At 42.0% G+C, this 25,783-nt stretch overlaps 1 protein-coding gene across 2 annotated transcripts in view; it reads right to left on the reverse strand.

Moving 5' to 3' along the window:
* LOC121286895 (short transient receptor potential channel 4-associated protein-like) overlaps nt 1–25,783 on the reverse strand; it is a 101,157-nt gene that overhangs the window by 35,612 nt on the left and 39,762 nt on the right. The window contains exons 4-10 of one of the 2 annotated variants that reach the window (XM_041204119.1): nt 23,021–23,078; nt 17,116–17,171; nt 15,171–15,299; nt 11,263–11,464; nt 9,600–9,791; nt 7,147–7,289; nt 5,077–5,205 (exon numbers count right to left, since the gene is read on the reverse strand). In XM_041204119.1, coding sequence (XP_041060053.1) covers nt 5,077–5,205; nt 7,147–7,289; nt 9,600–9,791; nt 11,263–11,464; nt 15,171–15,299; nt 17,116–17,171; nt 23,021–23,078 — 909 coding nt within the window. Of the gene's footprint in view, nt 1–5,076; nt 5,206–7,146; nt 7,290–9,599; nt 9,792–11,262; nt 11,465–15,170; nt 15,300–17,109; nt 17,172–23,020; nt 23,079–25,783 lie in introns of both variants that reach the window. The other variant, XM_041204118.1, reaches the window with a different exon arrangement.

A 25,783-nucleotide genomic window follows, 5' to 3' on the forward strand; every position in this document is an offset into this window, starting at 1 on the left:
CATAGGTGCATTAAATTGTGTCACAGTTACATCTGATTATACAATTCACAGGAGAGCAATAAAATCAGAACTGAACAGGTACAATGCTTTCAAAAGCAACCAGGATTGCAGAAAAACAAATTAAGGAACAACAGTTAAAATTCAAATCACCAAAGTGAGCAAGGTATAAAAGGGCAAAATCAAACCAGTAATTTCCAAAAATCTTTTCGGAAGCTACTTTTGGTGGTAGCTGAATGCGAAAATAATAATGCTTGTAACAAACTTAAAAACGATCCAATTCCCACCAAAAACATGAAACATATCCAATTATTGCTGATAAAAGAGGCATGCTAAGCATTTTGTCTTGTACTCATCAGGATAGCTTGCAAGTAATTACCAAACTGTAACGGGGGAACAGAAATTTGTATTGCATGAGAAGAACGTGCGAAGCGGTAGGCAAGCGGACTTTAGTGGAGACATTGCCATGGGGAATGCAGAATGGAGCAGTTATCTGTCTAGCTTTGTTCAAATCCAAATCAGCCAGGTGAACTCTGATCGGTCAAGACATTGCCCTGGGGAATGACTACTCCCTAAGCTTTTGGTTAGACGATAAAGGTGAAAAACGTGCACGTTCCTTGAGTCTGCAAAGGGCGGGGCCGCATGTGAATATACATGGCTTCCATTTGTGTAACTGAGCCACACTGAGTCCGACTGACCATCTTTAATTAGTTTGTCAGTGTAATTCTTAGCACAATCAAGGATTGTTTAGCACGTGCTGCCCAATCGTGGAATCACATCTAATGTTGGTGTTGAGTTTTGCAAGCATGGGCTGGTTAGGTATGGTCAGCACTTTGTCTGTTGCGAACAGCTGAAGGTACATGCTGTTTGATACAATCCGCCAATCATTGGGACATATGCCTATATATCTGGCATCACACCAGCATTGAAATTCGTAGCATGTGGAACTATAGGAATTATAGCACTTGGAACTGTAGGAATCCCAACTCATATTGACCAGTATCAAACCGCAGATCCCTTCAGCTGTTTGCAACAGACAAGTACTGACTGTACCCAACCTGCCCGTGCTTGCAAACCTCATAACTCCCCTCCTATCCAAAATACTGTTAAGTTAAACAGCACTAATTTTTCCTCTCACTGCCAGTCTGTAATTGGAAAGGTGTTTTCATTTATTTCCCTTTTTATAAACGGTGGCATATTTCCCTAATCCCTCGGTTTTTGAGAGATCCAATTTTCTAGTAATAGCCCCACAGCAAACTCGAGATGGGGTGGGCTCAAAGGGTTAGTGTATGTGTACACACAAAACATGGGAGAAGGGTTGCAATGTCACCTCCACACTAAGGCAATAAAGAAAGGGATAGAAAAAAGGATTTACAGTAGAGAGATTGCAGAGAAAATAAATATTGGTTCATGTGGGTTCCAGAATCAAAGTCCAATGAGTGAAGGTCGGTGTGCAAAAATCAATGTTGTAGAATTCACGTTTTTACTAGTGTAGACTTACGAGATGATATAGGCAGATTGATTCATCTGTGTGTACCTGTCTTGTAGGTACAGAACTTCCAGCACTATTGGCAACTCCTCAGATACTGAAGCAGTCCATATCCAAATGCAGCAAGACCTGGACAATATCCAAATTTGACAAGTGGCAAGAAACATTTGCACCACACAAGTGTCAGGCAATCCCCCATGCTAGCAACATGCTGGGGGTTACCACTGACTGGAATCTGAACTGGACTAGCCATATAAATACTGTGGCTACAAGAGCAGGTCAGAGGTGAGGAATGCTGAGACGAGTGACTCACGTCCCGCCTGACCAAAGCCAAGGCACAGTCGGGAGTGGGTTGGAAAACTCCCCGCTTGCCTGGATGAGCGTAGCTCCAACAACACTCAAGAAGCTGGACACTGTCCAGGACAAAGTAGCCCACTTGATTGGTACCACATCCACAAACATTCACTCCCTCCACCACCGACGCACAGTAGCAGCAGCGTGTACTATCAAAGTGAACTGCAGGGGTTCACCAAGGCTCCCTAGACAGCACCTTCCAAACCCACGACCATCTAGAAGGACAAGGGCAGCAGATAGATGGGAAGACCACCACCTGGAAGTTCCCCTCCAAGTCACTCACCATCCTAACTTGGAAATATATCACCGTTCCTTCACTGTCGCTGGGTCAAAATCCTGGAACTCTGTCCCTAACAGCACTGTGGGTGTACCTACACCCATAGACTGCAGTGGTTCAAGGTGGCAGCTCACCACCACCTTTCCAAGGGCAACTAGGGATGGCCATAAATGCTGGCCCAGCCAGCAAAGCCCACATCCTGTGAATGAATAAAAAACAGGGTAAATGGGTCCTTCGGCATGACCTGTTCAGATATTAAATAGCAAAGCTATGCAGTTCAGCAAGGCAATATTACAATTGTTCTACCACCCAGAAGCCCATGTCACATGACTCCCACCTCTCCATCATCTTTGATAAAGGATGTGTGTCCATCATCTGGATTCCAAAGAGTCTTAGCCATTAGGAATTGAAAGGAAAGTTGTGAGGCCTTTGTCTTAGCAGATGATCTATTTCCTTCTGGCCAGCCTGGGAAGTTGGGTTGTACAGTGCAACGGGGGTCATTAGTGGCTCCTCAGAAATAGTGACATGTGAGTTTTCCTAAAACTGCCAAGTGGCTTTTGTTCAGGGGTCACAGACAGTTTCAGCCATTTTAAAGATCTTTGTTCAACTTTAAAAATTGTAGAAATAGTGATGAGCATATTATATAAAATAATATATATATTATATTTACTTTTAGAAAAATATACAGTGAGGTGTCTTTAGGCCCTCACAATAGTATCCAACATTAGATGTGATTCCACAATCAGGCAACAACTGCTAAACAATCCCGATTGTGCTAAGAGTTACACAAGGGGTGGGGAACCAACGGCCAGATCCAGCCTGTTGCTCAATTTCATCCGGCCTGCAGCAAGATTTCTAAAAATATAGACCTATGACACTAGTGCCTTCAAAACAGCGTTTATACCAATTTGTTTTGAATAAAAGTCAGCAATATTACTATAATATTACAAAATATATTCAAATTCAGCCATCGCATTAAAACAGTGGGCAAGTTGAATGTTTGTATTCTCTCAAAAAACTAAATTAAGCTGATTTGTGCATGTGTGGCCCGTGATTGATTTTGTCTGTCAGTGAGTGACCCTTGATAAGAAAAAGGCTCCCAACTCCTGAATTACACTGACAACCAATTTAAGACAGGCAGTGGGACTCACAGTGAGGCTCACTTACACATGCTAGAAGCCAAGCATATTCACATACAGGGTCCTGTCCTTTGCAGACAGAAGGAACATGTGCACACTTCGCAACTTTTTCACCTGAACAAAAGCTTAGGGAGCAGTCATTCCCGGATTCATTCCCCAGGGCAATGCCTTGACCAGAGTCGAGCTGCCTGGTTTGAATTTGAACAAAGCTGGGCAGCTAACTGCTCCATTTTGCATCCTCCATGGCAACACCTCCAGCAGAGTTCACTTGCCAACCAATCAGCGCTTTCTCATGCGGTATAAGTCGTTGTTCCTCCATTTGTTTGGTAACTTCTTGCAAGCTATCCTGATGAGTGTAAGGTGTAAAGCTTTGATAACATGTCTTTTTTTTCAGCAATTCTCAAGTTTGTACTTCTAAACAACTATATCTAATTATGGTTCACACCTCACACTTCCTCTCCCTCCCAGAGCCATGATAGGGTCCCCCTTGTCCTCACTTATCACCCCACCAGCCTCCGCATTCAAAGGATCATCCTCTGCCATTTCCGCCAACTCCAGCACGATGCCACCACCAAACACATCTTCCCTTCGGAATTCCGCAGGGATCGTTCCCTCCAGGACACCCTGGTCCACTCCTCCATCACCCCCTACACCTCAACCCCCTCCCATGGCACCTTCCCATGCAACCACAGAAGATGCAACACCTGCCCCTTTACTTACCCTCTCCTCACCATCCAAGGGCCCAAACACTCCTTTCAAGTGAAGCAGCATTTCACTTGCACTTCCCTCAATTTAGTCTACTGCATTCGCTGCTCCCAATGCGGTTTCCTCTACATTGGAGAGACCAAACGCAGACTGGGTGACCGCTTTGCGGAACACCTTCGGTCTGTCCGTAAGCATGATCCAGACCTCCCTGTCGCTTGCCATTTCAACACTGCACCCTGCTCACATGCCCACATGTCCGTCCTTGGCCTGCTGCAATGCTCTAGTGAAGCTCAACGCAAATTGGAGGAACAGCACCTCATCTTCTGACTAGGCACTTTACAGCCTTCCGGACTGAATATTGAGTTCAACAATTTTAGATCATGAACTCTCTCCTCCATCCCCAACCCCTTTCCAATCCTCCTTTTTCCAAGAATTTATATAGATTTTTCTTTTCCCACCTATTTCCATTATTTTTAAATGTATTTCCATCCATTGTTTTATCTTTACCTCTTAGCCTATTTCGATCCCTTCCCTTCATCCCACCCCCACTAGTCCTGCTTTCTACCCTTAATGTCACCATTAGCTCATTCCTTAGATAATATTACCACCTTCAACACCTCTTTGTCTATGACATCTTTTGGCTATCACTGGCCCTCTATCCAGCTCTACTTGTACCCCCCGCCCCCCAAACCAGCTTATATTTCACCTCTCTTCTATTTTTACTTAGTTCTGTTGAAGGGTCATACAGACTCGAAACGTTAACTGTGTTCCTCTCCGCAGATGCTGTCAGACCTGCTGAGTTTTTCCAGGTATTTTTATTTTTGTTTTGGATTTCCAGCATCCGAAGTTTTTTCCTTTTATATCCAATTATCTTGTCTGTTTCACCACATCACAACATACCCCTGGATCATCTTCTGTGAACGCACTGGTCAGTGATCATTAGGGCAAGTGATAAGGGACACAACAATCCAATATATCCAGTATGTTTCAGGAATGTTACCAGAGCACTGAAAGTTAGTAACTAGAGCGATTTGTGACAAAGAGAATGACAGTTTCTAAGTCATGATAAATGAACTCCTGCATTCAGCCACTTTCGCCAGCAGTTTCATACTCACTGGACTGCAGTCACAGATTTGGTTCTGTCCATGCAGCACATGATTAGTAGAATGTTTCCTCCATATCAGTTTGTCAAACAGATTATTGAGTCCAGGGATAAGTCGAAATTCTGCCAACATCTTGTGAACCTGAAAGAACCAGCATTGGAATCAGTTACGACAGCTGGTCTCTGTCACACCCCACAGTGGGCTGTTCACCGAGCCTGAAGCAAAGTGGGAGATGAGGAGAAACTTCTTTAGCCAGAGAGTGGTGAATCTATGGAATTCATTGCCACAGAAGCTGTGGAGGGCAGGTCTTTGAGTGTATTTAAAACCGAGATAGATAGGTTCTTGATTGGTAAGGGGTTCAAAGGTTATGGGGAGAAGGCGGGAGAATGGGGTTGAGAAACTTATCAGCCATGATTGAATGGCGGAGCAGACTCGATGGGCCGAATGGCCTAATTTCTGCTCCTATGTCTTATGGTCAGATCTCATGGACAATTCCCACTCTGTCACCATATTGTAATATTAAAATCAAGAAATCCAATATGGTTCTCTTGAATATTTCCAGTTCCCAACTTTTACTAAAAAAAAAACAGCATTTAGCTGCAGTAAGCCTCCATTTTAAGTTGCTTTATTCAGCTTTGCTCTACTTGCATGTTATGGAGCTGGAATGCAAATTTAATATCGGGACTTCCACTATAGCATTGTTTTGCATGATCCAACTGATGATATTTTGGAGCAGCCCCTCCCTCCCTCTTGCTGTCCCCTCATTGGTTTCGCTGAATTAATCTTTTGAGTGTGACTGCATCCTCAGGCTACGAACAAGGAGAAGAAACCAGGGTTTCCACTCAATTGCCACCCAACCACAGGTGCTGAAAAATTCTTCCATGGACAGAGCACATAAGGTCAACCTGAGCTGTAGTCTCTCTCTGACAATCTTGGCAGACACTCACTCAATCTTGGAATAGCTACATGGGGTAGGGGTGAAGTGAGGGCTGGTGATACTTGTGGAACTGGCTCTAGTATGAACCAATATTAGGAGAGGGGAATGATGGATAATCAGAGAAACCAATATTAGGGGTAAATCACCTTCTCAAATTCAATTCTGCTTATCTCACACTAAACTAGAATGGTGAGTCACAGGTATATCTGGTTAAAGAACTGCTTTCTCCAATCATAGCGGACACAATAAGCAACTGCATAAACCTTTCAAATTAGACTCATTACTTTCAAGTTTCTGTTCCTTGACGAGAAAAGCAGTAGGTTCTAAGCATGCAGCAGATCCCATATTGGTGTCACAATTAGCTCTACAATCTAAATCTGTGAAACGTAGTAGAAAGTAGTAGTTCTAAGGAGACCCACAGTACTGTTAGGAAGGGACTTCCAGGATTGTGGCCGAGCAACAATGAAGGAATGGCAATATAGTTCCAAGTCAAGCTGGTGAGAGACTTGGAGGGGAACTCGGAGGTGTTGCTTCCATGCGTCTGCAGTCCTTATTTACCTAGACTGTAGAGGTCACAAGTTTGGAAGGTGCTGTCAAAGCAGCTTTGGTGAGTTGCTACAATGCATCTTAAGATGGCACACACTGCTGCCACTGTGCGTTGGTAGCAGAGGGAGTGAATGTTTAATGGGGTGGATAGGGTGCCAATCAAGCTGGGTTGATTGGGTGTTGTTGAGCTTGTGTGTTCTTGGAGGCAAATGGGACGTATTCCATCAAACTCCTGACTTGTGCCTTGCAGATAGAGGACAGGCTTTGAGCAGTCAGGTGGTACAGGTAATTCAGGCAGTCAGGTAATTCGCTGCAGAATTCTCAGCCTCTAACCTGCTCTTCAAGCCACAATATTTACATGCCTAGCCCAATTAAGTTTCTGGTCAATGGTAACGCCCAGGATGATGATAGTGGGGGATTCAACGATGGTGATGCCGTTGAATGTCATGGAGAGGTGGTTAGGCTCTCTCCTGTTAGAGATGGTCACTGTCTGGCACTTGAGACACAAATGTTACTGGGGATTGTTCTCAAAGGGAAAGGCCCAGAGACACACATATTACAAGTTCTGATGAAATCTGCCTCCTGAGTCTGTCACCCACCTGGTTCCGTTGCCTTCCCATTAGCAGAACACACAACACATACAGCACTTCCACTTTGTACATGATTTCATGCATGATCTTCATGGACTGTGGGAGCCGACTCCTCAGTTGATTGGCAGCCAGCACACTCTCATCTGCAGACTCTGAATGTAGAAAGGGAAGAAGTTTAAACATAGCCTCAGTCCACTTTCCTTTTTGCTCCTCCAAAGTTCTAAATGCACTGTCTTATAAACATTCTCCTCCCTGCATCCTTAAACACAAACTCTCTTACACAGTACTTCAAAGCTAGGGCACTTCATCCTTCAATGCACAAGTTGTTTTCCAAAAATACAAGATTGACATCACCTGACCCCTGCTCCATGATTGACCTGGTCTTCCCTATTTTTTTTGATTTTGCTGCTGCTCTGTGCAATGGGCCTTGACCCTTCATCCAAGTTTTTCAACATGCCATACATAAAATTATAACCTACTTTAGCTAGTTAACGTCATTAATGAATCAAGCCACCCTAGGGTGCATAGAATCACAGAATCCAACAGCACAGAAAGAAGTCATTCGCTCCATCACATTTGTGCCAGCTCTTTGAAAGAGCTGTCCAACTTAGTCCCATACCCAATTAAATTCCTAACAGCACTCTGGATGTACCTATACCATATGTAGCAGTTAAGAAAGAGGCTTAGCACTTCCTCTTCAAAAGCAATTGTGAAGAATAAATGCTGGCCTTCACAGCAATGCTCGACACCCATGGACAAATTTTAAAAAGCCACTTTTTGACTTCCAAATCCTGCAAATTAATCCAACTGTTCTCCAATTGCCTTCTGAAAGATCAGATGGAATCAGATTCAACCACCTTTTTAGGCAGTGCATACTAGGTCTTAACCCACTTTTGAGGTAAAGAAATTTTACATTTCCCCTTTAGATCTTTTGCCAACATTTTAAATCGCTAACCTTTGGTCACCGACCTGCTTGCCAGTGGAAAGTTTCTCTCTCCTGGTTCTCAAAACTTCCCCTTCTCAGCTTTAGGTGTCAGACATGATTCAGTTGGTAGCACTCTCATCCCTGAATCACAAAGTTCCCATTCCAAATTCCACTCCAAGGCTTGAGCACAAAAATCAAGGCTAACACTCCAGTGCAGTACTGTGGGAGCCTTGCACTGTCAGAGGTGCCATCTTTCGGATGAGATTTTAAACTGAAGTTCCTGCCCTCAGGTGAACATAAAAGATCCCACTATACTATTCTGAAGAGTAGGGGAGTTGTCCCTACTGTCTTGGTCAATATTTATCCCTCAATCAACATCACCAGAAACAGATCAATTGGTCAGTATTCCAGTGCTTTTCATGGGATCTTGCTGTGTGCAAATTTGACTGCCATGCTCGTTACATTACAACAGTGACTACACTTCAAAAGATACTTCATTGACTGTAAAGCACTTTGGGACATAATGTAGTCATGAAAGGTGCTATATAAATACAAGGCTTTTTTTTTTTAAAAAGGACAACAATCCCAGCTTCTGCAATCTGTCTACGTAATTAAAATCCCTCATTCCTGCTTACATTCAGGAGAGACAGTGGCAGAATGATATCATTGGTCTAGTAATCCACTGCTCTGGGAACAAAGGTTCAAATCCCACCACGGCAGCTGGTGGAATTTAAATTCAATTAATAAATAATAATAAAAAATGACATATCAAATCTGGAATATAAAGCTAGTCTTAGTAATGGTGACCATGAAACCATCATTGGTTGTTGTAAAAACAATGTCCTTTAGGGAAGGAGATCTGCCGTCCTTACGTGGTCTGGCCTACCTACGCCCCCAGACCAGGTAAGGACGGCAGGTTTCCTTCCCTAAAGGGGCTGACTCTTAACTGCCCTCTGAAATGGCCCAGCAAGCTATTCAGTTCAAGGGCAATTAGGGATGGACAACAAATGCTGGCCTTGCCAGCAATGCCCACATCCCATAAAAGAATCTTTTAAAATCCACTTCATTATCCTGAAGGGTATGACTCTCCCACAGTTAGGAGCATTTTGTGCATTACCTAATTAAATTATTGCCTCTGGAGTTAAAGCGCAGGCCAGAACCTAAATCTGTACAAGTGCACAGGTCGGCTTTCATGATGGATAATTATCACCTTCAGAAATGTTTCAAGGCCCATAGCATCAGCAAGGTTGAAAATGTCAGAGGAGAGGAAATTTCATAAAGGAAATCAAAGAGTGGCTGATTGATGCCATTTGTATTTGAATGCTTATTGACTGTAGGTGAAAGGGCAAAAAGCAAGCTTAACCTAGAATGCATCAAATACAACATTGCACAATAAAATTTAATTTTCAACCTTTTCCCACTCCCAGGCTAGATTAAGTGACTATTTAGGATCGCTGAACCAAAAGTTAAGTTCTGGCCCTCGCACATGAGCCAGCATCAGAAATTGGGTACACTTCTGATGATCAGCGCAAGGTACCTGTACTACTGCTTTGGTCGGCTTCCTCGGTGGCCATGTGCATTAATGCGTCAAGAACCAGTGCGTTGTCCAGCCACGCGTACCACTCCTCTAGCTCCTGTAAGAAGTTTGAAGTGCCTGTTGTCTCAGAGACCTTCCGTGTTGCCAATTTACACAATCGCTCAATGAATCCAGGAATATTCAAAAGGGTGACTGAGGAGGGGGTGAAGAGAGATCATACTTTAGTGCCTGAGCTACAATTCTTCTGGGTGCAGAGTGGATTTTACATGTACAAGAATAAAGTAATGAGAGGAAAAGGACAAGTCGACTCCAATGCACCCAAGGTTCAAATCTGACAACTATATAGGCTTAACATTTCTAAAGAATGCTCACATACAATCTTGGGCTGATAAGTGGCAAGTAACTTTTGCGCTACACAAATGTCAGTCAATGTCCATCTCCAACATGAATCATGACATTCAATGGCATTACCATCGCTGAATCCCCCACAATCATCATCTGGGGGTCACCATTGACCAGAAACTGAACTGGACTAACCATTGTCACAAAGCTATTAATGTATATAATATTATTGGTAAAGATTTTTCTTTTAAAATAGAGGTTTATTCTGTGGGTGTGTCTTAATTGGATTAAAGCCAGATAGTCTGGGTGCTTTGATGTGCACTGGTTTTGACGTGTAAGAGAGTGTGCATTTGCATTTTTTGAATAGAGCATTTAAGAAGTGGGGTGAAAACTGATGCCTATCAAGCAGATACCAAGCCATATGTTTATTTCGCTAATAAAGTTGGTACTATGAAAGGGGTTTAATTGTTAGAGAGGTTTAGTTTAGAGGTTGTTGATACAATGAGAATTAACATTCAATGGGACTGGTGGGTATAACTTCAGCAGTTTTCAGGTGTGCAGAGCAGAGGCAATGTGAGGTCAAAAGGCAGCTGTAAGCCTCCAACCATCTCCACAGGAACCAAGCAAAAAGAGTCTCATTTTGAATTTGTGTGGTGAAATTGCTTTGCTTGGTGTTTGGTTAAGTCTATGTTGCTGTTGCCTTAATGGAGATTAGTTTGGGAATTTGTTAAAAAGTTATGATAGCAGCAATTTGTAGCCATGTGTACATATATTTTGACTGTGTAAATTAATAAAGTGTTGCCTTTAATTTAATGTAAAACTTCGAGAACTGGTGGTCTGATTCCTGAATTTAGAGTTGCATCTCAAACCTGACACTTAAAATTATAGGTTATGACAGTTGTTTAAAGTTTCCCTCTGGAATTTTTAAATAACTGCGCTTTACCAACTGCATTGATCATAACACCATTTAAATACTGGTGCTACAAGAGCAGGTCAGAGACTAGGAATCTTTCGACGAGTAACTCACCTCCTGACTCCCCAAAGCCTGTCCACCATCTACAAGTCACAAGTCAGGAGTGTGATTGAATACTCTCCACTTGCCTGGAGGATGAGTGCAGCTCCAACAACATTCAAGGAGCTTGACACCGTTTAGGACAAAGCAGCCCGCTTGATTGGCACCACATCCACAAACATTCATTATTGGCTCACTCAAAAATGAAATTAAAAGCATACAAGTTCTTCTATTGCATCCTTAAAGGAAGGATGTACAAGCCCCCAGTCTGCAATGGAGAGAAACTCCAGACACTCAATACTTCCTTACCTTGGTTGATTTCAGCTCGAGAAGGGCCTGCAGACTTCTTCTGTTGTGCATTTTTGGCAAGTAGTGTGTGTTTGTCATCATTTCCCGTGTCTAGCTCAGATATCGTGACTGACAAAATTCGACAGAAATTAGCAAGTTGCTGCTGGTCAAAACTGGCAACCAGGTTTGCAAGGTTTGGGATATCTTCCAATTGAATCATCTCCTTGAAAGTAATAGGATATTGCAAGATGAGCCTAAATTAAAAGTTAGTCATCCCCACACTTGAAATGTTAGAGCACAATATAGAAATAAGGATTTGCTCTGAAGAAGTGTCACACGGACTCGAAACGTTAACTCTTTTTCTCTCCACAGATACTGTTAGACCTGCTGAGCTTTTCCAGCATTTTCTGTTTTTGTTTCACATTTCCAGATTCTGCAGTATTTTGCTTTTATATTACAGAAATAAGGATTGCCCGAAAGAAAAGGGAACTGTACTTCATTTTACATGTCCAACCACAGCAGCATTAAAATCAATCGTACTGGCATGAAAAAAGTCCTGATCACAACCTTCTGCAGCAGCAGCTTCCAAACTCGCAACCTCTACACCTAGAATGAAAAGGGCAGCAGATACACAAGAACACCACCACCTGCAAGTTCTCCTCCAAGTCACACACCATCCTGACATGGAACTATATCACTGTTCTTTCATTGTTGCTGGGCCAAAATCCTGGAGGTCCCTTCCTAACAGCACTGTGGGTGGACCTACACCACTCAGGCTGCAGTGGTTCAAGATGACAGAATATATGGCACAGAAAAAGGCCATTCGGCCCAACAGGGCCACGCCGGCGTTTATGCTCCATTTGAGCCTTTCCTCATCTAAATCTACCATTGTAACCACCTATTCCCTTTTCCTTCATATGCTGGTCTAGCTTTCCCTAAAATACATCCATACCATTCACTCAACAACTCCCTGTGGTAGCGAGTTCCACGTTCTTAATAGTATGAGTTAAGAAGTTTCTTCTGAATTCCTACTGGATTTCTTGGTGACTACATACGAATTAGGAGCAGACCACTCAGCTCCTCGAGTTATTCCTCTATTCAATAAGATCATGGATGATCTGACTGTAATCTCAAATCCACAATCCCACCAACCCCCGATAACCTTTCATGCCCTTACTTATCAAAAATCTATGTAGCTCGGCCTTAAAAACATTCAAAGATTCTTCTGCCACTGCCTGTTGAGGAAGAGGGTTCCAAAGGCTCATAACCCTCAAAAAAATTTTCTCATCTCCATTTTAAATGGGTGGCCCTTTATTTTTTAAACAGTGACCCCTAGCACTAGGTTCTCCCACAAGAGGAAACATCCTCTCCACATCCACCCTCTCAAGACTCCTCAGCATCTTTTTTGCTTCAATCAAATCACTTCTTACTCTTCAAAGCTCCAGCAGATACAAGTCTAGCCCGTCCAGCCTTTCCTCAAAAGACAACCCTCCCATTCTGGGTATTAGTCTAGTAAACCTTCTCTGAACTGCTTCCAACGCATTTACATCTTTCCATAAATAAGGAGACCAATACTGTATACAGTACTCCAGGTATGGTCACACCTATGCCCTGTATAACTGAGGCACAGAAACATAGAAAATAGGAGGTCATTCGGCCTTTCAAGCCTGCTCTGCCATTCAACGTGATCATGGCTAATTCTCTATCTCAACACCATACTCCTGCTCTCTCCCCATACCCCTTAACACCTTTAGAGTCTAGAAATCTATTTCCTTCTTAAATGTATTCAGTGACTTGGCTCCATAGTCTTCTGTGGTAAGGAATTCCATAGCACACCACCCTCTGAGTGAAGAGGCTTCTCATCATCTCAGTCCTGAATGGTCTACCCCGTATCCTGAGACTGTGACCCATTGTTCTAGACCACACCCCCCAGCCAGAGGAAACATCATCCCTGCATCCAATCTGTCCATCCCTGTCAGAATCTTATATGCTTCAATGAGATCCCCTCTCATTCTTCTAAATTACAATGAATACAGGTCTAGTCGACCCAATCTCTCCTCACAGCAATCCTGCCATCCCAGGAATCAGTCTGGTGAACCTTTGCTGCACCCCCCACTATGGGAAGTATATCCTTTCTTAGATAAGGGGACCAAAACTGCACACAATATTCCAGCTGTGGTCTCACCACAGCTCTGTACAGCTGCAGTAAGACATCCTGCTTCAAGTCCTCTCGCAATGAAGGCCAACATACCATTTGCTTTCTTAATTCCTTGCTGCACCTGCATGCTTGCTTTCAGTGATTGATGTACAAGGACACCCAGGTCCCTTTGTACATCAACATTTCCCAATCTATCACCATTTAAATAATACTTTGCCATTGTTTTTCCTGCCAAAGTGGATAAGTTCACATTTATCCACGCTATACTGCATCTGCCATGTATTTGCCCACTCATTCAACTTGTCTAAATCGCCTTGAAGCCTCCTCACCGCTCACATTCCCACCTGGTTTCATGCCATCAGCAAACTTGGAAACATTACATTTAGTTCCTTCATCCAAATCATTGATATATATATTATATATATATATATATAGTGAAGGTGGCTCAAAATGCTGGCCCTGCCAGCCACACCCACATCCCATCAAAGAAAAAAAAATCATGATCGTTTGTGATGCAAATTACTTTAGCATGAACTGTTTTTGATAGTTGCATAAAGAAAAGTGAATAATGGAAACCAAGAAAAATGCTAGACCATGAGCAAAGAGCAAAGCATGGGATAAGCTTTGGGTAGCTTGAGAAAATATCTGATGATCGTGATGGGTTGAATAGCCTCTCTGTACTGTGGCTTAATACACCAGCTTCTCAACTTTGGAACCTGGGCTTGAATGCATGCCAGGCTGAAAGAAAATCTCCTTTCTCTGCTTGCTGTCCCACCAGAAATGTATTTACACAGTCCCAATTGAATTCCTAATGTGTATGGGTCTAAAGCATGTAACTGCTCTCAACATACCACTAAACTGACCAGTTAGCTAATGTTGAAATGGAAAAATGCCACATTGCTATAGGGGTGTTCTAAGCTAAAGCCAAGAGCATTGTTAAGAGGAGTTTTACTCTTCAGCTCACAGTCTTTGATGTGGTAAAGCTTGAACCCTACACTGGGTGCCATTCATCATGCCTTTAATGTAGAAAACGCCCAAAGCCCTTCAGGGGCAGGGAGAAAAATGGGCACCAAACCAAAAGAGCAGATATCAGATAGGTGACCAAAGAGGTCGGTTAAAAGACGACAGGTGGAGAAGTTTAGGGAGTAAATTCCAGAGCATGGGGCTTAAACAGCTGAAGATGCTGGAGTGAAGTGGAATGCAGAGATGAGAGTCAGGGAATGAAGTGAAGTGAGGGGTGAGTTCACAGAGGATTTTAAACACAGGAATTAGAATTTTATATTTGAGGCTTTGGGAAGGATCAGGAGCCCAAGAACTTTAGTGATGGGCAAACAGGACTTGGTGCAGAACAAGAAATGGGCAGCAGAGTTTTAGGTGAGTTGTTATCACTGGAAGGTGGAAGAAATCAGGCCAGCTCAGAAGGGTTACAAAACTAACCTGGAGGTGACATAGCCACAGTCAAGGGTTTCAGCAGCATTTGTATGTTCATATATGGGGTGAGGCAAAGACAGAAATGAACAATACAAATCCTTTTTAACAAAGAGGAAATGGGGTCAAAAACTCGGCTTGGGTTGAACAAGACCTTATAGGTAACCTTGTTCAGTTTGAGACATAAGTGAGGGGAACAAAGCTCTGCATCGCCGAAACAGGGAGAAGTGCACCCAGACTCACCATGGCTAGAAACAAAAGCAAAGGAAAAACAAGGGAAGAGCAAGCATTGCTCTCTTCAAACACAACACAATATAAAAGGCTCTGACCAGGACACACTGACCTTTTTCACTCCCAGGATATCTTCTATAAGTGTAGCAGTTTGCAAAAAGGTCTTTTTATTTGTCATAAGTGTGAAGAGGAACAGCACAAAGTCATTCCGTTCCGAGAGGCGCTTAGTCACTCCATCCGTCTGAAAGTAAAAGAGGATGTGCTGCATCATCCACTGCCAACAAACCCTGCCTGATTTCTAAATGGTACATACCTATCAGTTCTAACACCCACAACAGTTAAATCCCATGTCTAAAGTAACTTTCTGGAGCTGCCTAACTGATCTTAAAATCTTTGCATTTTCTCATTTCACCACCTCCCTCCACCATTCAATGCAATGAGTTTTTCAGCCTTCCCAAAATCAGCTTTCCTCCTCCTCCCTCAAAAAATTAAGCCTAGCTAATGTAAATTTGTCACTGACTTCATGATAGCTTGAGAATGTGCGCTGAGAGTGCCTCGCATCAGTTAGTAACATTTATCCCTCCGAGTCATAAGTTTGAGTTCAAGCACAAAAATCAACAACGTTTCAGTGCAGAGCAGAGAGTGCACTCACTGTAGGAAGTGTTATCTTTTAAGCAAGATGTTATACCAAGGCTCTATCAGCTTGCTTGGGTGGAGGTAAGAGATCCCATGGCGCTATTTCAAAGAAGTGTGGGTGTACTACTCCCAATGTCTTAACCAATATCTATCCCTCAACTGCATCATTAAAATAAACTACATGGTCATTATCACATTGCTGTTTGCAGGGTCTTGTTGTGTAGAAACTGATTGTTGTGTTTCCTATCTTACGACAGTGACTACACTTCAAAAAGTACTTCACTAGTTGTAAAGTTCTTAGAGATGCCCAATGGTTGTGAAAATGCTACAAAAAATGCAAGTTTTTCTTTCCGTGAGACGAACATTGCTATTTGTTTAAGGCAACTGCATGTCCCAAGACTAACTGTGACTTATGAAATCTCCATCACATTGACCAATGACTTCACTACATGAGTGCCATGCGAACACACAAACTTACAAACGCCAGCTTCCCCTTTCACAAAACGACAGGAGCATATTAAATTGCTGATTCTCTTCTTAAACGCCTCCCCTACCCTATCCAAAGCTCCAATTTAGAATAAGAAGTTCATCAAAAATAAAGTGTCAGCCTTGGCTCAATGGGTAGCACTCTCATCTGTACCAGAAGATTGTGGGTTCAATCCCCAATTCTAGGCTGACAACCTAGCGCTGTACTGAGGGACTGCACTGTGAAGAGGGACGTTCCTGAGTGCATTGCACTGCCAGAGCTACCATCTTTCAGATGAGACATTCAAATGAGGATCAAAGTGCCTTCTCAGTTTTATGTAAAGTGCCCACAATAGAATTCAAAGAGCAACAGGGGAATTCTCCACAGAGATAAAAACAAAAATAAACCCAATTTCTTGGCAATGTTTATCCCACAAACAACATCACTAAAACATGTTGTCTGATCACTGCTGTTATGGGAGGTTGCTCTGTGGAAAATGGCTACAACTTCAAAAGTACCTAGGAAGCAATTTGGGAGACTCAGGTTATGAAAGGGCTGATATAATTGGTCATTAAATAGATTTATAATGATTGCTAAATGAACTAGAGGTGACATGAGGAAAAACATACATGCAATACATTTCAAATCCTAACCAATCACATGATTGGGTAGTGGAAATGATTCAATAGTAGCATTCAAAAGGGATTTCAATAATTATTTGAAGGGGATAAAATTGTTGGACTATGGGAAAGAGAGGCACAGGTTGGGACTATTTGGGTTGCTCTTCAAAACAGCCCATGCAGGCTCGATGGGCCGAAAGGCCTCTTCCTGTGATGTATTGTTCTACGATTCCAACTTCCATTTTTGCAAAGGAAATGGCTGTATCTTAGCCAGACTTGAGATTTCTTAACTGCTCTATGTTATAGTTACAGAAGGCAGACCTACTCACACTTACACAGATACACGTGTTGTATAATATGCTTAGACAATCCTTTATCAAGTCTTCACTCACTGCAAAACAAAAAAATATGCCATTAAATTTACCTTCCATTTTAACTTATGACATTTAATAATTTGAAAGTACTTTCTTCTGTAAAACCAGACAAAAACATCTTGGAAAAAGGTTAATTTCTTCACGTGATGGAGAGGTTTGCCTTTTTCTGAGAACCCCACATATTGTTTCAGCGTGGACCCATAGTTAGATGACTGCAATAAAGTTAATGGAAAGAGGGAAGGGAAACCAACAGCCTCAATAATGTAATACAGTAGTACTCCTATTGCAATACAAGTAAAAATATTAGGAACCTAGGAAATATAGGAACTGGAGATCTTTCAGCCCTCGAGTCTGTTCTGCCATTGAATTAGATCAGTACCTCATCTCCATTTACCCACTCTTCCCCTAACCTCCTTGACAACCATACTAAACATCTCAGTCTTAAAAAGCAATTGATCCTCATCAACCACAGCTTTTAAAGGGAAAGAGTTGTGAAAAAATGTTTCCCAATATCATTACTGAACAGTCTAGCTCTAATTTTAAAGCTATGCCCTCTTGTTCTAGACCCATCCACCGCAGCTTTTTTTCTACCCTATCAAATCCCTTTACCAATTTAAACCTCCTACTAGTTAACTCCTCAATCTTCTAAACCCAAAATAATACCAGCCAAGTTTATGCAGCCTGTCCTCGATTCAAGTCTTTACATCCCAGTTTCACTCTGATGAATCTGGGATGCAAATTGCAACAAAGATTTGTTAGTCCTATGCTAACCTCCATGTGATACAGGCTTGAGTGGATTTAAGCAACATGCTTAAATATACACTAATTAATAACAGTGCTATTCTTGTACAACTGTTCTACATTACTTTAAATGACAAGCAAATAATACAACGGTTTCTCCTCAAAGTTCAAGATTAGGATTGCAAACTTCCTAGATTCCTGCTAAAGAGAAGTAACTCCAACTGTCCACAGACTGCTCCAGTTAATGGACAGACCAGGTTCTGCCATTGTACTATTCAGTACTATTCAACTACTATTAGGCATTACATACTCATATCAGAATTTTGCCAAGCTGTTGCTGGCTGAGCTCTTCAGACAGCATCCTAATTACATATGTATTTAGGAATTAGGAGTAGGCAATTTGATCCTCAAGCCTGCTCCACTATTCAATAAGAGCATGGCTGATCTTATTGTGTCCTCAATTCCATTTTTCTCCCTATCCTCATACACTTTGACTCTTGATTGACAAGGGAGTCAATCTAACTCAGCCTTAAAATTATTCAATGACCCTGCCTTCACCAATCTCTGGGGAAAAGAGTTCCACAGTCTCACAACCCTCAGAAAAAACTTCTCATCAACTCAGTCTTAAATGGGCGACCCCTTGTTTTTTGACTGCGTCCCCTAGTTCTAGTCTCTCCCACACGGGGAAACATCCTTTTAGCATCCACCCTGTCAAGTCCCCTCACGATCTTATAACGTTTCAATAAGGTCACCTCTCACTCTTCTAAACTCCAATAGATTCAGGCTTAACCTCAGGGATAACCCATCATCCCAGGAAGCAGTCAAGTGTACCTTCTCCGAACTACTTCTAATACAATTATGTCCTTAAAAAAGACCAAAACTGTACACAGCAATGTGATCTCACCAATACAATCATAACAAAATATCCCTGCTTTTATATTCCATTGCCCTTGCAATAAATGACAACATTCCATATTTCTTCCTAATCAATTGCTGTGCCTGCATACTAATATTTTGAGATATGCCAGGACACCCAGATCCCTCCGTACCTCAGTTCTGCAATCTCTCCCTACTTAAATAATATGCTTTTTTAACTCTTCCTACCAAAGTGAACGAGTTTACATTTTCCCATATTATACTCCAGCTGTCAAAATTTAACCCACTCGCTTAACCTAATACTCCTTAAGCAGGTTCCTGATGTCCTCTTCACAACTTACTTTCCTACTTATCTTTGTGTAACCAGTAAATTTAGCAACAATACATTTGGTCCCTTCATCCAAGTCATCGATACAGGTTGTAAATAGTTAAGGTCCCAGCACTATAACAATAACACACCATTCGTTACATCTTGCCAACCCGAAAATGAACCATTTGTACTTACTGTTTCCTGTTAGCTAACAAATCCTTTACCCATGCCAATATGTTACCCCCCATAAGCTCTTATTTTGCTCAGTAACCACCTTGTCAAATGCCTTCTGGAAATTTAAGTACACCATATCTAAAGGCTCCCCTTTATTCACATTGCTTGTTACTTCCTCAAAGTACTGTAATAAATTAGTCAAACACTATTTTCCCTTTCAGAGCACCATGCTGAGTCTACCTGATTGCATTGAGATTTTCTAAGTGCCCCTCTAAAATCTCCTCAATAAGAGATTCCAGTATTTTCCACCAGTAGGTAACCAGGTGTGTAGGTGAGGGTACTGCAGTTGATGTAATTTATATGGATTTCAACAAAGCCTTTGACAAAGTCCCACATGGGGGACTTATAAAGAAGGCAAATGCACATGGGATACAGGGTAATTTGATAAGGTGGATTCAAAATTGGCTTAGCTGTAGGAGACAGAGGGTGATGACAGAAGGCTGCTTTAGTGACTGGAAGCCCATGTCCAGTGGCATACCACTGTGCTGGGTCCCCTATTATTCGTCATTTATATAAACGATACAGATGACTATCTGAGAGGTAGAATTAGTAAGTTTCGGATGACACAAAAATTGGCCGGGTGGTTAACAGTGAGGTTGAGTGTCTTGGGCTACAGGAAGATATAGACAGGATAGTCAAATGGGCTGATAAGTGGCAGATGGGATTTAACCCTGAAAAGTGTGAGGTGATACACTTTGGAAGGAGTAATTTGACAAGGAAGTATTCAATGAACGGCATGACACTAGGAAGTTCTGAGGAACAAAGGGACTTTGGCGTGTGTCCATAGATCTCTAAAGGTGGAGGGGCATGTTAATAGGGTGGTGAAAAAGGCATATGGGGCACTTGCCTTTATCAATCGAGGCACAGATTATAAAAGTTGAGAGATCATGTTGGGAGTTATATAGAACCTTGGTGAGGCCACAGCTGGAGTACTGTGTGCAGTTCTGGTCACCACATTATAGGAAGGATGTGATTCCACTAGAAGGGGTGCAGAGGCGATTCACCAGGATGTTGCCTGGGATGAAACATTTAAGTTATGAAGAGAGGTTGGATAGACTTGGGTTGTTTTCGTTGGAGCAGAGAAGACTGAAGGGTGACCTGATCGAGGTGCACAAGATTATGAGGGGCATGGACAGGGTGGATAGGGAGCAGCTGTTCCCCTTATTTGAAGGGTCAGTCACAAGGAGACATAAGTTCAAGGTGAGGGGCACATGGTTTAGGGGGGATGTGAGGAAAAACCTTTTTACCCTGAGGGTGGTGACAGTCTGGAATGCACTGCTTGGGAGGGTAGTGGAGGGGGGTTGCCTCACATCCTTTAAAAAGTACCTGGATGAGCACTTGGCACGTCATAACATTCAAGGCTATGGACCAAGTGCTGGTAAATGGGATTAAGTAGGTGGGTAGGTTGTGTTTCTCACGTGTCGGTGCAGACTCAATGGGTCGAAGGGCCTCTTCTGCACTCTGTGATTCTATTTTCCCCATGACAGATGTTAATCTAACTGGCTTGTAGTTTCTTGCTTTGTCTCCCTCCCTTTTTGAATAAGAGTTACATTTGTTATTTTCCAATCTAATGGAACCTTCCGAGAATCTAGGGAATTTTGGAAAATTAAAACCAATGCACCAATTATCTCAACAGCCACTTCTTTAAGGCCTTCAGATGAAGTCCACCTGGGGACTTGAGAGTTTCGAGTTCAAAGAATTTTCTCAGTACCCTGCCCCTGGTGATCGTAATTGTTTTAAGTTCCTCCCTTCCTTTCACCTCTTCATGCACACTTACTTCTGGGATGTTACTTGTCTAGTGATCACAGATGCAAAATATCCGTTCAATTCATCTGCCATTTTCTTATTTTCCATTACTAATTCCCCAGACACTCCCTGTAGAGGGCCAACATTCACTTTACTTACTCTTTTCCTTTTTAAACAGCTGGAGAAGCTCTTCCTGTGTTTATATTTCGAGCAAGCTTTCTCTCATACTCAAATTCAACCTTATGTTTTTTAAGCCATTCATTGCTTTTTTAAAAATATCTTGCCCAATCTTCTAACCTGTAACTAATCTTCATGGAACTGTATGCTTTTTCTTTCAATTTAATACTATCTTTAACTCCATTAGCTAGCCACAGATGGAGAATCCTTTCCCTGGAGTCTCTTTCCTACTGGAATGTATCTTAGCTGATTATGAAATATCTCCTTAAATGTCTGCCATTGCATCTCTACTGACTTATTCTTTAACCTAATTTACCAGTTTACTTTAACCAGCTCTGCCTTCGTGCTCTCATAATTGCCTTTAAGTTTAAAATGTTAGTCTTAAACCCACTCTTCCCTCGCTCAAAATGAATGTGAAATTCGATCATGCTATGATCACTACTACCTAGGGGTGCCTTTACTAGGAGGTCATTAATTAATCCTGTCTCATCGTATATTACCAGATCTAGAATAGCCTGCTCTCTGGTTGGCTTTAGCGAGTGCTGCTCTAAGAAATTGTCCTGAAAACATTACACACTCATCTTCCAAGCTACTTTTGCCAATCTGATTCACTCAATTTACATGTAGATTAAAATCACTCAAATTATCACTATCATTCTCACAAGCTACCATTGTTCCTTCCTTTACACTCCATCCTAGTGTGGTTACTGTTAGGGGCCTATAAACTACTCCCACAAGTGACTTCCTATGTTTACTATTTCTTATCTCAACTCAAACTAATTCCACATCTCGAACTTTAGAATTAAAATCATCTCTATTATACTGATGTCATCCTTAATTAACAGAGCTACTCCACCACCTTTTCCAATCATAACTGTTCTCTTCTTATGCAAGTGTCTGATTTTTATACATTATCCTAAAGCCAGCCCATGATATGGCCTTGCATGTTAGGTTGCTGGCCTCCTAGCAACTAGTCCCTTGTCTAGGCAGAGTCTTCAAACTCCAGTTTTTACTTCACAGCTGCTCTCTGGCCAGAGTTCTGCAGTAAGGCAACCCTGACTATTTGGGCCACTTGAAAATATTCTAACACCCTCCAAGGCCAATATTTTCTTCCTTTCATCTTACAACTTTAGGTGAAGGAAGAGAGTTCTACATCCAAGCCGCTGATAGATATGGTGGAAAGCTGAGGTCCCAGTAAAGACCCTTGGGGATCATCAATAGTCACATCCTGCTAACAAAAGTATATTCCCTTTTATCACTACTTCTTTGTCTTCGAACGCTGAAGCAATTTTCAACCCATATTCTATGGTTACTTCCAACTCCAGGCACTTTCACTTTTATAGAAAGGCAATCAGCCAGAGTCCCATTTTCAATGCACAATCATTTTCTACGAGAACCTCACTAGAGTTCAAATCCACAACCTAATTCAAACAAAATTATATTTTTGTGACATTGTTCCTTTATTCAGGCCTTCCAGTACGTTGCTGATGTGCCCTTGTAGCTCCCTATGGGGCCTACCATACTCTGGGAGCTACAAGGGCACTAGCAACAAGCTTCAACAATGCTCACATCTGCCACCAGGATGTGGTGATCACAACCAAGTGAGAATCCTCTGTCTAACTTGGGTATACCTCCCTTCCCACAGCCCCCAAACTCTACAATCCCCATCCCAACCCCCACAGGAAGTCCCTGTCCTCTGTCAGTGCCTCCTCACATCAACATTATGCAAATTGATACCACGCATACTCCCGAGCACAAGAAATGTCTTAATATTCTACTCACTCTTCTGCTTCTTTTTCTGTGGTGCAAGTGTTGGCCGCATAAGGATTTCAACTAAAAGCTGTAAAAGTAAAAAAAGCATGGGACATATCAAAATACAGACATTTAAAAGCTTCACACTGATCAAGAGAAAAAAAGATTTGCGATTAGCAGCTGCGGGTGAAGGCAGACCTGGTTACATCTGGTCTTTGTGCAGAATCCTGTGCATGTTACAAGGTTAAAACAGCTATATATAAAGGCCAAATTAGAAGCTGCTGCCTTTCATTTAGTTCTAATGCCTCCAACCTTTGGAGATGAAGGACATCCACACAGAAATCTGGAGCTTCTATACCTGGTGTCTATTTAGTAACCTATATGGAAAGTGTATGCATGTGGGTATGAAGAAAGCAAAAGCGAATGAGTCAGAGAACATGTAGGTACAAGAAATTGGAGCTGGGGTAGGCCATTTGGCCCTTCAAGCCTGCCCTGCAATTCTAAAAGATCTTGGGTGATCTCCAACTTGCCGCACTATGAAAGACCAGAACAATAGAGAGATAGATTGAGAAAAAGGTAAAGAAAACATCAGATGAGGACATGAGCTCAGCCCTGACATCCTTCAGTCTGGGACAGTACATTCACACAGGCAAGAATCGCATATAAAGGAGTGTCATGTTATACCAGGGAGCTGCTGGGCTTACTGAACCATGACCAGCTAGAGGCAATGCCTTCAAGAGTGGGTAAGTGGGTAAATAATATTCTAACTTCTAAGGAGTACTTCTCAGCTATCTTGCATATCTGAATTAACAGCTTGCTTGCTGTACTATTTTTACCTCACTGTAATTGGTTTTCACTTATACTATATATAAAAATACAAAAAGCTGCAAAGATCGAAATTTCAAATTGCAGAATAAATATCAAAACAGTAATTCAACACCAGGGGCTCATGTACTCCACCTTCTCTCAAGCAGACAGTAGAACCATTGGAAGAAATTATTGCAACATCCATATTCAGCCTGAGAATTTAATGCAAGAATCACTAGATACACACACAAAGATGTTTCCAACAAGTCTCTGCAGTCAGATCACATTCCCAAAACATTCTTCATAAACAATAAACCAAAACAGATGCAGCAAGCAATTAGGAAGGTAAATGGTACGTTGGCCTTAACTGTAAGGGAATTTGCGTACGGGGTAAGGATGTCTTGCTGCAATTGCATAGAGCCTTGGTGAGAGCACATCTGAAATATTGTGTACAGTTTTGGTCTCCTTATCTAAGGAAGGGTATACTTGTCATAGAGGCAGTGCAATGGAGGTTCACCAGACTGTCCCTGGGATGGCAGGATTGTCTTACAAGGAGAGATTAGAGAATACAGGCCCAGTTCTGAAAGTTTCAAAGAACAAGAGGAGATTTAATTGAAACTAACAAAATTCTTACAGGGCATGACAGGATAGATGAGGAAAGGATGTTTCCCCTGGCTGGTGAGTTTAGAACCAGAGACAAGTCAAGAAGCTATTAATGTATATAATATTACTGGAAAATACTTTTCTTTTAAAATAGAGGTTTATCTGTGGATGTCTTAATTGGATTAAATCCAGCTAGTCTGGGTGCTCTGATGTGTATTAGTTTTGATATGCAAGAGAGACAGAGTGTATTGGCATTTTTTGAATCGTGCATTCAAGAAGTGGGGTGAAAACTACCACCTAGCTGGCAGATAACAAGCAATATGTTTACATTACTAATAAAATTAGTGCTACGAAAAGGGTTTTATTGTTACAGAGGTCTAGTTCAGAGGTTGGTGATACAATGAGAATTTAAATTCAACGCGCTGTGCTAGGTATAACTTCAGCAGTATTTGGGTATGCAGAGCAGAGGCAATTTCAGATCAAAAGCAGCTGTAAGCCTCCAACTGTCTCCACAGGAACCAAAGTGAAAAGAACCTCATTTTGAATTCGTAAAGTGAAAATACTTTGCCTGGTGTTTGAGAACTGGTGGTGCGATTCCTGAATTTAGAGTCGCATCTCAAACATGCCACTTAGAAATACAGGTTATGACAGCTGTTTAAAGTTTCCCATGAGATTTTTAAAATAACTCGGTTATTTTAAAACAACTGCTCGGTCATAACAGGACAGTCTCAGAATAAGGGACCGGCCTTTTAAGGCTGGGTTCAGGAGGCATTTCTTCACTCAGAGGGTGCTGAATCTTTGGAATTGTGCCCTAGAGGGCTACAGAAACTCAATCATTGAGCATGTCCAAGAGATACTAACGATAACAAGTGAGACGGGAATAGTAGGGAAAAACGGCATAGAGGTAGATGATCAGACATGACCTGTTTGAATGGCAGAGCAGGCTCGACGGGCCGAATGGCCTACTCTTGCTCCTATTTAATTCTACTTTGAGTACAGAGATCAAAAAATGGCAGCTAATGCTGTCTCATTACCTCTATTTCATGATACCTCATTCACACAAAGGCATGCATAAGGAAAACTTAAAAATGTATTTTTATCTGTGTAGGGTTACAGATTTGAACTCATTACTAGTCACTACGTGGGGTGAATAACTTGGCTTGTAATAGCACAATTGTTGCACATGTATTGCAGCAAGTTCAAGGGGGTGGCACACCGCCACCTTCTCAAGGGCTATTAGGGATGGGCAATAAATGCTGGCTCACTGGGTTGGCAGGCTTGCAATGTATTCAATTGAAAGACTTGGAACTCAACATTTATAATTCAAATTACACTTTTAGCCCCACAGGAACAAGTGGGGCCATCTATTCCCTCAAGTCTGTT

Source organism: Carcharodon carcharias, chromosome 14 (genome assembly GCF_017639515.1).
Source record: "Carcharodon carcharias isolate sCarCar2 chromosome 14, sCarCar2.pri, whole genome shotgun sequence".
Taxonomy (NCBI): Eukaryota; Metazoa; Chordata; class Chondrichthyes; order Lamniformes; family Lamnidae; genus Carcharodon; species Carcharodon carcharias.